This window comes from Cricetulus griseus (genome assembly GCF_003668045.3).
Source record: "Cricetulus griseus strain 17A/GY chromosome 1 unlocalized genomic scaffold, alternate assembly CriGri-PICRH-1.0 chr1_1, whole genome shotgun sequence".
NCBI classification, from domain to species: Eukaryota; Metazoa; Chordata; class Mammalia; order Rodentia; family Cricetidae; genus Cricetulus; species Cricetulus griseus.
The window spans coordinates 75,669,899-75,684,717 of NW_023276807.1; the positions used below are offsets into that span (position 1 = coordinate 75,669,899).

The following is a 14,819-nucleotide window of genomic DNA, read 5'->3' on the forward strand; positions in this document are numbered from 1 at the left end:
GGAGCTTACTCTGAAGCCGCACGTACCAGGCAGTGTGTGATCTAGTTGTAGGTCCATGTGCTCATTAAAGGGTTTTGTACACATGTGGCCTTTTCATGTCCCTGATGCTCTCATGTGGGAGGTAGGTGAGCCTTCTTGGTGTGGGAGCTTCTGCACCCAGACAGGGTGCTGGGAAGGCACTTAGTACTGGATGTGGCTTTTGAGTGTGGCGAGGTGACTCATATTGATTGACACAGGAGGGCCCTAGCTGACAGAGCTGTCAGTGCCAACTTCAGAGTCTGCCTTTTCCCTGTTCTTGGTGAAAGAGCCTCAGATGGAAGTCCCTGAAAGAATTCTGTGGACTGTGCACTATTTGTTTGGAGGAGCCCCAGATGTCCCCTGATCTCTGAGGTAGCTTTGGAACAAGCCTTCAGAAGATCAGGAGTGGGTGCCTTGAGTCTCTCCATCTATAACTGACTTCCCCCTGTAACAGAGCCAGGGACTGCATATCATGTTTTAGAGAAAGCAAAGAACAGAGAAGGTGTGTCATATCCCTGGGCTCACACAACACCAGCAGCTGCTGGAAGATCTATACTGTCTGGCACAGTAGCTACACAGTCATGGGAGGTGAATTGAATTTTAGTTCATTAAGGTTAAAGGGAAACTCAGTTCTTCAGAAACCCTAGCACAGTGTGTAGTACACAATGAGTGCTGGTGACCGAGGGCCACCACCACTGGCTTGCTGAGACGCGTAGGGCCAGCCTGCAGATCGCGCTCCTACATCTCATGTTCACATCTCTGCTGTTGTCCTAGGCGTGTCAGTATTCGGCTACTCCATGGCTGTGTCCATCGGGGGCATCTTTGCCTCCCGTCACCTGCACCTAGACCTGCTGCGCAATGTCCTGCGCTCGCCCATGAGCTTCTTTGAGCGTACACCCAGCGGGAACCTAGTGAACCGCTTCTCCAAGGAGCTGGACACAGTGGACTCCATGATCCCACAGGTCATCAAGATGTTCATGGGCTCACTCTTCAACGTCATTGGAGCCGTCATTATAATCCTGCTGGCCACACCTGTTGCCGCCGTTGTCATCCCTCCATTGGGCCTTATCTACTTCTTTGTGCAGGTAAACCACGGGTGCTCCTTCCTGCACCATATCTCTGGAGGGCTGGTGAGAATGTGACCACAGCACTGGGCTCTGTTATTCTGTTGTGAATACTTAAGGGGCTGCTTGCTTTTGTTTGCAGTATAGTCAAATGCGCTTTCTCGTCAGTTTCACTCCTCTGAGCTGCATATTAGGGGGAGAGCTCACAGCTATAAAGGTGAAGAACAGAGTTCTAATAGTGGAGTCATGAAAAGCAGCAGCCTCATCAGTGTGGATGCTGATACACATAGCACATTAGGAGGCAGCTCATTTCCAGACTGGTGTGGCCCTACGGGTCAGTCTTGTTATTGCTGCTGCTGCTGCTGCTGCTGCTGCTGCTGCTGCTGCTGCTGCTAACACCCCCTTTTTGTTTAGTTCTGCCCTGCTGTCTTCACATAAGTCTTCTGTCTTTAAGTTGGTTTCACAGTCCCAAATGTTTATCAAAGTTTCAGCTATCATGTCCGTCACATCTATTATTCAGATACTGAGATTAACACAAGGGAACAGAACAGGGAACCTGTGGCCGATGGATCAGAACTACCCGTTTAAAACATCTAGTCCTCAAACTCAGTCATATGGCCGCCATTTATAAGGGAGAACTGGGCACATTGTGGTTTTCACCAGCCAGTTTCCTCTGGGAGAGGGGCAGCTGTTCTGTGTTACGCCTTGTCGCCTTTGTAGAAATCACCTTTTCTTTGTACATGTATACTGTCTTGGGTCAATCCTGTGTAGATTACATGTTCAGGAGACAGGTGAGAGGATAGAGACTCAAAGAAGGAAGCATCTTTCTCAGGTGGCAGAGCCAAGAGTTGGACCCTGGGTCTTGTGGCTTTGAGGCATGTGCTCAGAGCCCTGATTGAAGCATTGTCATCCATAAGGTTGGCTGTTGAGATTGTTGGGGGGATAATAGCAATGTAAACTAACACCTGGTGGTACCTGCTTGTAATTCCAACACTCAGACCTGAGCCAGGAGGATGGAGAGTTCAAAGCTACCTAGCAAAACCTTCTCAAAAACAAAACAAAACAAAAAACTTAAAAACACCAAATAGTGGGTTCTCATCACATAGGGTCTGGGAACCTTGGTACTGCTATCCCATGCCTGGGCCCCATCACACTTGGGGCCAGTGACATCCCATAAAGAAAGATGGTTTAGTGGAGGCCATGAGGCTCCATGTTATGTGTGTGGCTTGTCATGTGCAGTGTGTGTGCATATGAACATGTGAGACTCACACAGTAGTCTTACCTGTTATCCGTAGATGGAAGTTTCTCTCCTACCTGGTCCCACAGCCATTTAGTTCCAGAGAAACACACAAAGGCTTATATTAATTATTAAACTGTTGGCCAATGGCTCAGGCTTCTTATTGGCTAGCTCTCTAATTATTAACCCATTTCTATTAATCTGTGTATTTTCACAAGGTCTTGGCTTACCAGTGATGTCTCTTGCTTCCTCAGCAGCTACATGGCATCTCTCTGGTAACTCACTCTCTGTGTTCCTCTTCCCAGAATTCTCCTAGTCTGGTAGCCCCACCTATACTTCCTGTCTGGCTACATTCTGCCTGTCCATTGGCCGAAACAGCTTTATTCATCAACTGATAATAGAAACATATATTCACAGCATACTGAAGGACTTCCCCCTTGAGTTGTCCTCACAGCCCACTATGCAAAATGGCTTTAGGGTTGCTACTATACAGAATAAACCAAGGCTAAGACAGCCCAGTGACCTGGCTGGGTCTCTGTGTTAGTAGCAAATGAAGTCACAGTCACAAAGCTTGCTTCTAAACCTGAACTGTTTGGAGAGGAAAGCCCTAAACATTTAGGGCTTCTGAGAGGCCAGGCAGTCTGGAGGTTATTTCAGGTCCGTCCTGCTGCTTCTTAGCCATGGATTTAAAGAGGAAGCCACTTGTACCTCTTTGTCTCCATCCAAAAGCAAGAAAGAGCATTGCCTAGGTTTATAGGTTGTGGATGGGGAATATGCATTCAAGTAGCTGTGACTATTGTCACTGACATTACTGTCCCACAATTCACCAGGTAAGCAGCCACCTCCAGGTTTTGGTCTCTGGTGGTATCAGCCGTGTCTAACTTCTCCCAGTATACCCAGGAGGATGGGATGAGGAACAAGCACTGATTCTGTGTCTCTTACTCTGTCCCACAGAGGTTCTATGTGGCCTCCTCCCGACAGCTGAAGCGCCTAGAATCTGTCAGCCGTTCTCCTGTGTACTCACACTTCAACGAGACCTTGCTGGGGGTCAGTGTCATCCGTGCCTTTGAGGAGCAGGGGCGCTTCATTCACCATAGCGACCTGAAAGTGGATGAAAATCAGAAGGCCTACTACCCCAGCATTGTGGCCAACAGGTAGGTGCCGTGGTCAGTAGGATAGAGAAAGCCAGCTGAGTGCCCAGTCCCTCAGTCTCTGTTTCCTCTGGGAGAGAAATTCAAAGTACACAGGAGCATGGTGGCACTTGCTTGAAGGAAGATTACCATGAGTTTGAGGTGGCCTTGATTACCTACTGAATTCCAGGCTAGCTAGGGTATAGAAAGAGACCTTGTCTCAAAAATAAAGCAATCTGGGAGCTGAAGAGATGGCCTGGTGGCTAATGTTGTTTACTGTGCAAGCATGAGAATCCACATTTGTGTTCCAATATAACCCTGCATTGTGGAATCCAGATGAGGGTGGTCCAAAAGCTCAGTGTCCAACCTTGAAAATAGCAACTTATTTCTTCCTCACATTGAGGTCCATCTCTTGCCAAGGGACTGATTTTATTTATTTATTTTATAATTATTATTGCTACTCTTATGTGGTGGTGACTCTCAAACCCAAGGCCTTGTGCATGTCAGGCCAGTGATCCACCACTGAGCCCTGCCCCCTGCCCAAGACTCCTGTTTGCAAACAGCAGTGCCTCCTGTAGTCTATAACATCTTAGGAATTTCCAGGGACTTATTTTTTTATCTTAAAGATTTCCTAAGAAAAAGTCAATCTTTCTAAAGGCAAACTTGAGGTTCCAAAATGGGGATTGCTTCTGGAGAATTCTATTTTAGTCCCCAAGCAAGCCAGACTCATGAAGAGTTGTTGGCCTCAAATCCCATGGTCCTATGGGAATACCCCCACCCCCAGGCCCCCAGTTCTCATATTGTGGATGAGTGGTACCCACAAGACTTTCTCTAGAAGTGCTGGAAAATTAGCTAGGCCAGCAAATGTGCTTAACTCTGTCCCACGAGCTTAAAGCTGGGCATTTGTCTGTCTGATATATTTCTCCATATCTCCTTGCAGGTGGCTTGCTGTGCGTCTTGAGTGTGTGGGCAATTGCATCGTACTGTTCGCTGCCCTGTTTGCTGTCATAGCCCGGCACAGCCTCAGTGCTGGCTTGGTGGGCCTCTCGGTGTCTTACTCACTGCAGGTAGAAGACTCTTTCTTGGGCAGGCTGGCCAGAACTTAGCATAATTCTCCTGCTTCAATCTCTAGAGCACTGGGATTAATTATGGATATGAACCATCACATGAAAATCACCCAGTTTCAAAATTTTCCAGTTTCCTATATGACTTCTTTTTCTGTCTGCCTTTTCTCCCCCCCCCACCTTCCTTCCCTCCTCCTGTCCACAGTGCGCATGTGGAAGTCAGAGGACAACTCTATGGAATCAGTTCTCTTCTTTCATCTTTACCTGGCTCTGGAGGGTGGAACTCAGGATGCCAGGCTTGCTCAGCAAGCGCTTTGCCCACAGAGCCATCTCACAGCTCTTGACTACTTTCTGACACCTTGTATGATCAGGTGTCACCTTGAAAGGTGTGATCCCTAAGAGGTGCAGTGTGTCCACTCTGGGTGATGGCTCTAAGTGGGTTACTCATTTCTGTACTTGTTTGAATGATGTGATACATACTTAATGAAAATGAAGCCACACTTTCACTAAAAGGCTCTCTCCACGGGCAGATAACATCGTACTTGAACTGGCTGGTTCGAATGTCCTCTGAGATGGAGACCAACATCGTGGCTGTGGAGAGACTAAAAGAGTATTCTGAAACAGAGAAGGAGGTAAGGTAGGGTCCCAGCCTGGTCCCTTGGCCTTGGCCTTCCAGACACCCTTTGGGTGTCCTCTGCCTACTCAGAGGGTGAGCTATGTGCCTTCAGGCCCTCTGGGGTTTGTCCTGTCTGTTTTTAACTCTTGCTAAGAAACCACCTTGTTTTAGAGGAAGGAAATTATCCACATATGCCCATTTTCCCCCAAGATACCTGTGTGCTGTGTCACTTACTAAGGAACATTTTTCCCTGTGATTCTTTCCTTCATTTGATATCACAGAGAAAGTCTTAGCCCTGGTTGTCGCTTGAGGCTCATGGCTACCTTATTAATTAAGATGATTTCCCCACAACTGACAGATAAACTGCAAATTTCTCTCTCACATTCACCAAACGGCAGCCTGTGCCTTCCAAAGCCACCTGTGCCTTCCAAAGCCACCAGCTATTTGCTATGCCAGTTTATAGGGGCTCTCATTATGGGGAATTAAAATACATTTGTGAAGAAAATCTCCTCCTAAGTTGAAGATGTAAGTGGAAATGAATTGATTAGAAGTGTTAGAAGCAGCTGGGGAAATAGCCAATGGGGTAGAGTTCAGATCCCCAGAACCCACATAAAAGACTGAGTTTAGCAGCCTGCATTTACTGGTTTCTCTTATCCCCCTTGTGATCCAGGCTCCCTGGGAAATCCAGGAGACAGCTCCACCCAGCACCTGGCCCCATTTGGGCCGTGTAGAGTTCAGGAACTACTGCTTGAGATATCGAGAGGACTTGGACTTTGTTCTCAAGAACATAAACGTCACCATCGAGGGTGGAGAAAAGGTGAGTGTGTGCCATCCTCCATTCCCACTGACTTAGGGTCCAGCATGAACCCCTAGCTCATACTATGAGGTGCTTTCACAGGGAGGAATCATGGGAATCAAAGATGCTGATTGTGTTCAACAGGTGGCACAGTGGACCACTGAAGGATGAGGTCCACAGACGTGGACGTGCATGAACTATAAATACTAAAAAATCCATGATCTTTCGTAGCAGTTCTGGCCTAACCCCCTCCAGGCCCTTTTTAGAAGCCTTTCAGTTCATCCCATTTCCTCCTGTGGGGTCTGTGTGCCTATGTGGTCCCTTTAGGACATTGAAGTTTTTAAAGCCTAGAGTCATAGGTGATGCACCTTAACCAGGAAGGCTTATAGGGACATATGGTTCCAAGCTGTTCCTGGAAGACATTCCATATGTCTATGACCCATAGAATTTTCTCAGAAACTTGGTCAGGGATCACCTTAGGCATTTGCATCCTGTAATATTGATCTGTTAAATTGTCCATCTACATGTGTCAGAGTGTTCTATTTCTATAAGATGGTCTCTGAGTCTTTATGTGTTACGGGGATTCATGCACAGGTGCTGAGCTGCAGTAACTGTGGGGGAGCACATCTCAAGCCCAGAGCAAAAGAGGGGAGGAGCCAGAACTGCTGGTTTAGCATCTGCACTTAAAATACCATACATAGACTTTTATCCCCAAGTGATACACAGCTATTTTCCTAGTATTTTCTTGTAGTAAGTAGTGCATCATCTAGACATGCCGTGTATAGGGCATTGGGAATGTCAGCCATTGGCCAGTAACTGGGGTGCCAAGGCCATATCAGAGAAGTTCAGGGTCTTTGCTTGAATCTGAGATGTTATGGCTCCAAGAAGGAATTCTCATTAGGGGAGAGAGGAACCATGTGGGAAGCCAGGAAACACCTCATAATTTTCTGAGTCTTTCTAATTGAATGTAATAGAACTCAACTAAACATTCCCTATTCCTTTAAGCGTCTCTACTGACTTATAAAAAGTCCTTAGGCTTTCAAAGCAAAGCAAAGTAAAGGCGTCCTTTCCTGCCTTCTGTCAAAGTAGCCCCTGAAGGGTCTTAGAGAAGCTGGGGAGTGGTAACTAGATCAGCCAGATGACCACAGCTCTAAGGCAGCCACCTGCTGGGAGAACATTGAGTCTGCAGCATTCCCCCCTCACCAAAGCCCCTTCCTGTCCTGCAGGTTGGTATTGTGGGCCGTACAGGAGCTGGGAAGTCTTCTCTCACCCTGGGTTTGTTCCGGATCAATGAGTCTGCAGGTGGCGACATCATCATCGATGGGGTGAACATTGCTAAGATTGGCCTGCACAGCTTGCGCTTCAAAATCACCATCATCCCCCAGGTGGGTCGGCTGGTGGGTCCCATACACACTGAGGCCACACCCTCTGTATCCATGGGCACAGTGAGCTGTAGATGGAGAATGGGGATTTTGCATTCATGTATTTACTGGGAGAAGGGAAATAGATCATATGTATAAGGTCAGGAAAATCTGCTGTAGTCAGTTCTCTATCTCTGAGGATCAAATTCAGGCCATCGGGCTTGGTAGCATGTGCCTCTAGTCACTGAGCCCGTGACTATTATTTTTGTTTTGTTTTGTTTTTAGGTTTAGCATCTGCACTTAAATACCATACATAGACTTTTATCCCCAAGTGATGCACAGCTATTTTCCTGTAGTAAGTAGTACATCATCTAGACATGCTGTGTATAGGAACTGTGAGTAGGTTATATGAAAAAAACTATACTGTTTCGTATGAAGAACCAGAGCCTCTGTGGATTTTGGTGGTGGTAGGGGCTTTGCTTCGTAGGACACTGTCTTCTCTGCCAGTGGCAGGAGTTAATGTGTTGATCTCTAATACTTCCGGAGCTAAGCTACACATAAGAATTTTCTAAACCAATCCCCATGGGCATCTGTTTCCTAACACATTGCTTGTGGTTGTGATTTTTCCTTAAGTTTCTCTGAGAGTCTTTTCTGGAGTGGGGTTGAATGAGTGTATTAGTTACATTTCTGTTGGTGGATGAAATGCCAGCACTGAAAGCAACATAGAGGATTTGCATATTGAAAGTTTGGAAAGGTTTTGCAAAAATAAAAGTCTTGCTCCAGTTTACCCAGGGTTTTTCAGACATTCTCTGTTACAGACATCCCAGAGTTCATGCTTTAAAGGGACTCTTGAGACCTTGTCCTGTTCTGGTGTGAACATCGCACGTCATGCCTGTGAACTTTCCTTGTTCAATGTGGTGTACTTGTCATATGCTGTTAGTTACTTTTCTGGTAGTTGTGACAAAATGCCTGATAGAGTCATCTGCAGGGAAAAGAGGCTTATTTTGGTTCATAGTATCACAGGGTTGCTGTCCATCATAAGGGGAAAGGATGGTCATGAAGTAGGTATGTGTGGTAATGACATCAAGCAACCAGGAAGCAAGGACCTAGCCAGCATCAGAGCCAAGTCTGACATCAGATGTCTGCCCCCAGCAATCTGCTTCTTTCAGACAGGCTCCACCTCCTTGAAAGCCCCCCAACATCCCCAACTGGGAACACGTGCTCAAAACAGCAGTCTGTGGGGAACCTTCTAGATTCAGACCCTCACGCATGCTGTCTCCTGTCCTTGCGCAGGATCCTGTTTTGTTCTCAGGTTCTCTCCGCATGAACCTGGACCCTTTCAATCGGTATTCTGATGAAGAAGTCTGGATGGCCCTGGAGCTCGCTCACCTGAAGGGCTTCGTGTCAGCTTTGCCAGATAAGCTGAATCATGAGTGTGCAGAAGGTGGAGAGAACCTAAGGTAGGCAGACAGGCAGGAGCTGGATGTGTGAAGATTCTGCCCCATTGCCCATGTGCCAACTTAAGTTATCCATCACCAGGGCAGCCAGCCTCCATTCTGCTTCAGTGCTAGGGTGAACAGCCAGTGGCTATGCTGCTGATCTTGGCTGGGCTCATTCATGGGGCGGGGTTGGGGGTACAGCTGACTGTTAGCTGAGCTACTTGGCCTCAGTGGGACCGATGTATGTATTTTCCATCCTCCAGCAGACTTGCCCAGGCATGCTGTCATGGTAGTGTCAGATGTGTAAGGGTGAACATGCTCCATGTCCATCTTTTCCCACGTTAGGCCTCTACTGACCATTCATTGACTAAAGCCTGGCACATAGCTCAATCCAGCCAGTGCTGAGATCATGGATACTGAACCACCTTTGTTAATGTCACCCACAGCAAAATGGCCTCACACTTTGAATATCACCTCTGAGCCATTTGTTGGGAATGATTCTAAGCCCTTTTCCTGCTCACCAGGAAAGCATGATTGATTAGTAAAGCCTGTCACTGGCGTGGGCACGGGGAGGTTTGTTCTCTTGCCCAAAGCCCAGGCCCAGACTGTCTGCTAGCCTTCTCCCCTCTAGACCTGGTTCAGGATCAGGATAATTTGAGCCCCCTGTCTCTGGGCTTTTCTCCCTTCCTAGTGTTGGGCAGCGCCAGCTTGTGTGCCTGGCCCGGGCTCTGCTGAGGAAGACAAAGATTCTAGTGTTGGACGAGGCTACAGCAGCTGTGGACCTAGAGACAGATGACCTCATTCAGTCCACCATCAGGACACAGTTTGAAGACTGTACTGTGCTCACTATTGCTCACCGCCTTAATACCATCATGGACTATACAAGGTGAGGTCCCCAGAGTGGATCTATTGGCTTGCGGGATTTATCCCTGTTCACAGTCATGCTCATTCATTCATTCATTCATTCATTCATTCACTCACTCACTCATCGCCATCCTTATGCTCAGGGGCATCTCCAATTGGTGGGACTCTTCTGTCATGGGAAGAACCAGCTAATCCAGCATATTTATATGCATGAGGGACCTGCTATGTGTCCCATGTTATTCTGGACTCTCGGGTCTCCTCTCATACAAAGCTTAGGGAACATCTTAAGGACAAAAAGAGAGGGACAATGATCACAGCAACAAACACTGATTTCAGAGAGTGACATTGACATGTGCATGGTACAAGTAATAACAGAGAGGCGGTAGGGTGGGTACCCCAGCTGAACCCATCTCTCCAGGCCCTAGGGTTTGTAATGCTTTCTGCAGAGCAGGAAGACACAGGCATTAGACACATGTCTTTGCATAATGCTCACATCTGCATCCCTCCCCATGCAGGGTGATCGTCTTGGACAAAGGAGAAGTCCGGGAGTGCGGTTCACCCTCCGAGCTCTTGCAGCAGAGGGGCATCTTCTATAGCATGGCTAAGGATGCTGGCTTGGTGTGAGCTGGGTACTGGCATATCTGGTAAGAACTATAGGGCCAGCATCCCAGTATCCAGGGGTGAGCCGGCAACCCTGGGAACCCAAGCCTCCCGACAGAAACCAAAAAATAAAGAAAACCAAGCTAAAGAGAAGCAAAACGCACAAAGCAACAGCCACCATCTGGCCCCATCCTGAATCTGACCTTGAAGAAACTGGGAGACAGATGTACTCCACTTTAAACACACGCCTGGCCTCTGGGACCACTTGTGAGGCTCCCTGGAAGTTCCCCCATGCTCCTGCTGTAGCCCACAGCAGGGCCTAGGGCAGCTAGTGACTAAACACCGCCACTGCCTCATGTTTCTTAAGCCACATCCATGGATGCCAACCCTTGGAGCCTGTCCCGACCCTGCCAGTTCTTCTGTCACTTCTGATGGTCCTGTTGGTTCCAGATGAGAGCTTCCTGTCTTCAGGCCTGCAGTTGAAAGCATGGGAACAACAAAAACAAAGCAAAACACAAATCAAAACCCTAGACAAAACAACAAAAACCAGAATTGTTGCTTGAGTGTGATGTCAGCTTGCTTGCCATCTGGTCTTCAGGCACTCGGACACTGTTCCCTGCACCTAGTGCCGCTTTCATGGGACTTCCTTTAGATGCAGCCTTGTGAAGGGGCCTGGCCAGACAGGCTCAGAACCAGGCCAGGCAATACTCCCTTCACAGGGACTACATCCTGCCTCACCATCCCTCTCTTGCTGTCTGCCTCTTCCTATCCATTGCCGGGGAGGCTCACTCCTCCCAGATGGTGTATGAGTAGTTATGAGCCGCAAAAGTCAAGGGCAAACGGGTGTTACCCACAGATGAGAAGGCTGGTACCAAAGACAGAGCCAGGGTCCCTTCCAGGACAAGAAGAGACCCATTCACAAATAGCAATGATTTCTCTCTCTCTCTCTCTCTCTCACACACACACACACACACACACACACACACATAGACACACACGCACCCTATTTTTAATATTGTTCCAGGGAGAAAGGTGGTCCCAAGAATTTGATGTCTAGGGAGGAGGTACTGGACTCAGGGAATAGCCGTGCCCAACTCTGCACTTCAGGCTGAATCCTTCAAAACGGTCCTCTAGGTGTTTGAGTTACAGACCAAAGAGAGACCCATGGGCAGTGAGAACTTGCTGCCAGCTCTGAATTTCAGCACTGATTTCCTTTTTCTTTAGGTGATTTTCTTTTTCTTTAGGTAGCACTATATGTATTTATTATTTTTGTAAGTCGTACCATTCTTTCACGTTGCAGGACCCATATTTCTCCTGTGGGGTCTTTTTTGTAATGACACTGGAAACGTGAGTATTTGCAAATAATTTACAGTAAAGAAAAGAAAAATATTGTATTTCTTTCTAAACAACCATCTTACTTTCCTTTACGCACAGATAAAAGTTTCTAGCCTCCTCTCTGGAAGAGCCAGGCTAGGAGAGCTATGTGACCACTGTTGTCAGAAGTGGCAGGGCAGGACTAGAGAGATGACGCAGTAGTTACGAGTGCCTGCTCCTCTTTCACCTGTGTAGGGGGCTTACAACTGCCTGTATCTCTGGCTTCAAGGGGTCCCATGCCCTCTTCTGGGCACACAAATTAAAAATAAAAAAGAAATGATGGAGGGGCCAAGGTTAAGAGCTACCTGAGGTGTGGCAGTGAATCAAACTGGCAAAGTACACAGATACCTGGGCGCGAGCCCTTCTGTCGTTTGTTTGTTTGTTTGTTTTGGTCACGTGACACTGGGCAAGGCACTTAGGCTGTGTGCCTCAGTTCTGCCTGTGTAAGGTGGTCAAGTTCAGGTTCTGAGACAAAAGTCTCAAGTGGCCCAAACACTTTTCTGTTGTGGGTGGAGCTGAGCTGCAATAACAAGGCTTAAAGGTCTTGGGAAATGGGGGCTGGTGAGGTGGCTCAGTTGGTAAAGTGCCTGCTATTTGTTCATGAGACCCTGCGTTTCAGTCCTCACCATAAAAGCTGGTACATGCATATAAACTTACATGCATGTAAGTTTTGTTCATATATATATATATATATATATGTATATATATATATGTTCATATATATAAATAAACAGTATATGCATATAATTCTAGCACTGGGAAGGAAAACAGGAGTATCCCTGGGGCCCTCTGGCCAGCTAGCCTAGCCAAATCAGTGAGCTCCTTGTTGAGTAAGAGCATAAGGTAGGGGCTGGAGCAATGGCTCAATAGTTCAGAATGCATGGTGCTCTTGCAGAGGACTGGGGTTCAGTCCCCAGCCACCTGCATTGGGCAGCTCAGAACTGCCTGTAATTCAAGTTTCTGGCCTCTGAGGTCACCTGCCCTCATGTGCACATGAACACAAATTTATGTACATACACATAATTAAACATAAAATGAATCTAAAAAAGATGAGCTGGAGAGATGGTTCAGTGGTTAAGAGCACTGGCTGTTCTTCCAGAGGACCCAGTTCCTTGGCACATGACAGCTTACAGCTCACAGACATCTGTAACTCCAATTTCTTCTGGCCTCTGCATGAATATTGTGCAGACACATTCAGATAAAATACATTTTTTAAAGGTAGAGGAAAATATCAAGCATCAGCCTCTGACCTACACACAGGTGCCACAAAACGGACACAGGCTTGACAATCTCCAAGGAGAGTCGGGCCCCTCTCCAGAGTAGAAACCCACATTGGTCTCTGTTTCTTGCCACTCAAGGGCTGGCTTCTGGGTGGGAGAATGTGCGTGACAGTCAGCCTCTCTTCAGTATCTAAAACTGGAGGGGACACTGTGTCCCCTCACAGTCCATTGACAAAGTCAGCCATGTGCTTGGCCACAACCAAAACAGAAGCAGGGCAATGTGCTGATGAGGGGGGATGTTTTGTCCATGGCCTCTAGGGTTTGGATAGTGGGGTAGTGAGACGGTGCTGGCTGTCTGAGTTTGTTCTAGCTGAGTGTGGGTAGTGAAGAATATCCTATGGGGATAGGGATGGGGGACAGCAAACTGTGACACACCTCAGGCACATGTATACTGCCATTGAAACCATTGGTCTACTTCAAAGACAGAGCAGGAAGGGGACTATGTCAAAGCAGTGGGGGTGGGGAGCCCTGATGATAAGATTAATTTGGCACCATCTGGACCTTATATGTGGGCTGTATTTCTAAGCCCCAGTCACAGGCCAGATCCTCAACAGGCTTCAGAGCTCACTGAGGGAAGAGCTGGGATAGGGCACTGGGTTCTAGGGTCCAGTTTAATTTGCTCTGCGATGAATCTGCTAAAGAAACCAATCAAATTCTCAGATCAGGACTTAGGAGCACAGGCGCTGCCCGGGCACTCCCAGTGTCTGTGCTTAGCTGTCTGCGCCTCCCGGCCACACAGTCTGTCTTCTGTCCTGCAGCCATACCAACTCCATGAGCACATGTCAATGGTGTAACTCCGGTCCCATCTTCCTGCGTCCTGTCCTAGGTCCTGTTCAAGCTGACTTTGCTTCACGGGCCTCTGCCTGCCATCTGTGTTCCCTCTAGGTCTAGTGTCCCCTACCCACAGCTCCACACAGAGAGTAGGCCCGTTGTCAAAAGGGCCTCTTGAACATAACCCAGTTAGGTTATGTTCCTGCCTTGGTGCCACAGAGATCATCGCACACTGTCTGCTGGGGTTTAATGAGTATGAAACAGTCCAGAAAAACACCTCGTACAGTGCCTGGACTGAGACTACTTGCCGACAGAAAGATGGTATTTGCTAGTCCCTCCTTCCTGTCTCTTAACTCACCCAGTCATTATGTATTGAGTGTCCCTGTTATGCACTGTGCAAGGTTCTACAGACACATGGTAGACAAACCATCCGATTTCTCAAGCAAATCTCAGTTCAAGAAGGAAAGGAAGCTTGTCCCTAACCTCTACCCTTGAGGTGGGAGTCCAGGATGGAAGTTGGTTCTGGGCATGTGCTGAGGAGTTGAGGCCATACTGGCTGGAAAGTGGGCTGTTGAGCAGATGGCCATCAAAATTCTCTGGCCTCAGTTTTCTATTTAGTGACTGCCAATGTATCCATAAAGGAATGGAGGAAGGAAGAGCTTGATGATGGTACTGTGTCCTCTGGCTTGGTTTCCTGGATGGGTTTCATCCCCAGCACCACATAAAAGACAAGAAGGATCTACAGGAACAGCCAGAGGCTGAGGATGAGTGCCTGTGGCCTTCTGGAGCTGATTCCTGTTTCCCCCCCACCAGCTGGCCCCTGCTATCAGGAGACCTTGGTTTGAGGGATTAATACTGGAACACCTTGCTGGCTTATCAGATGCTCCCTTATCCTGGCCACCCTGTGGCCCAGGCTCTATTCCTAGACTAACATATCTCTTAAGCATTCCATGCTGTATTTAAGAGAGATGCAGCAGCTTCTGCCTGAGGCCCGGTAGCTCAGTGCTGTGTTGCCCAGTCTGTTGCTTCCCCCAGAGCAGAACTGCCAACAGAACCACTGGAGCTGGGTGCTTAGAAGCCCAGGGGCAAGTTTCCACTTCATCACTGGACACTTTGTGTCCCCACTTTCTAGCTTCAGTTTCCTCTTCTCCACAATAAGGCAGCCATGGTGATGAGGCTTAGTTTTTGCAATGTGGAAAGCCTCT

General features: G+C 47.8%; 1 protein-coding gene across 3 annotated transcripts in view; it reads left to right on the forward strand.

Annotated features, from left to right (window-relative positions):
* Abcc1 (ATP binding cassette subfamily C member 1) overlaps nt 1-11,867 on the forward strand; it is a 122,694-nt gene extending 110,827 nt beyond the window's left edge. For all 3 annotated transcript variants that reach the window (XM_027387692.2, XM_027387693.2, XM_027387694.2), the window contains exons 23-31: nt 793-1,103; nt 3,274-3,473; nt 4,390-4,516; nt 5,044-5,145; nt 5,800-5,946; nt 7,152-7,310; nt 8,580-8,746; nt 9,417-9,611; nt 10,105-11,867. In XM_027387692.2, coding sequence (XP_027243493.1) covers nt 793-1,103; nt 3,274-3,473; nt 4,390-4,516; nt 5,044-5,145; nt 5,800-5,946; nt 7,152-7,310; nt 8,580-8,746; nt 9,417-9,611; nt 10,105-10,213 — 1,517 coding nt within the window. In that variant the 3' untranslated portion in view covers nt 10,214-11,867. The remainder of the gene's footprint in view (nt 1-792; nt 1,104-3,273; nt 3,474-4,389; nt 4,517-5,043; nt 5,146-5,799; nt 5,947-7,151; nt 7,311-8,579; nt 8,747-9,416; nt 9,612-10,104) is intronic.
* Nucleotides 11,868-14,819: the final 2,952 nt, after the last annotated feature.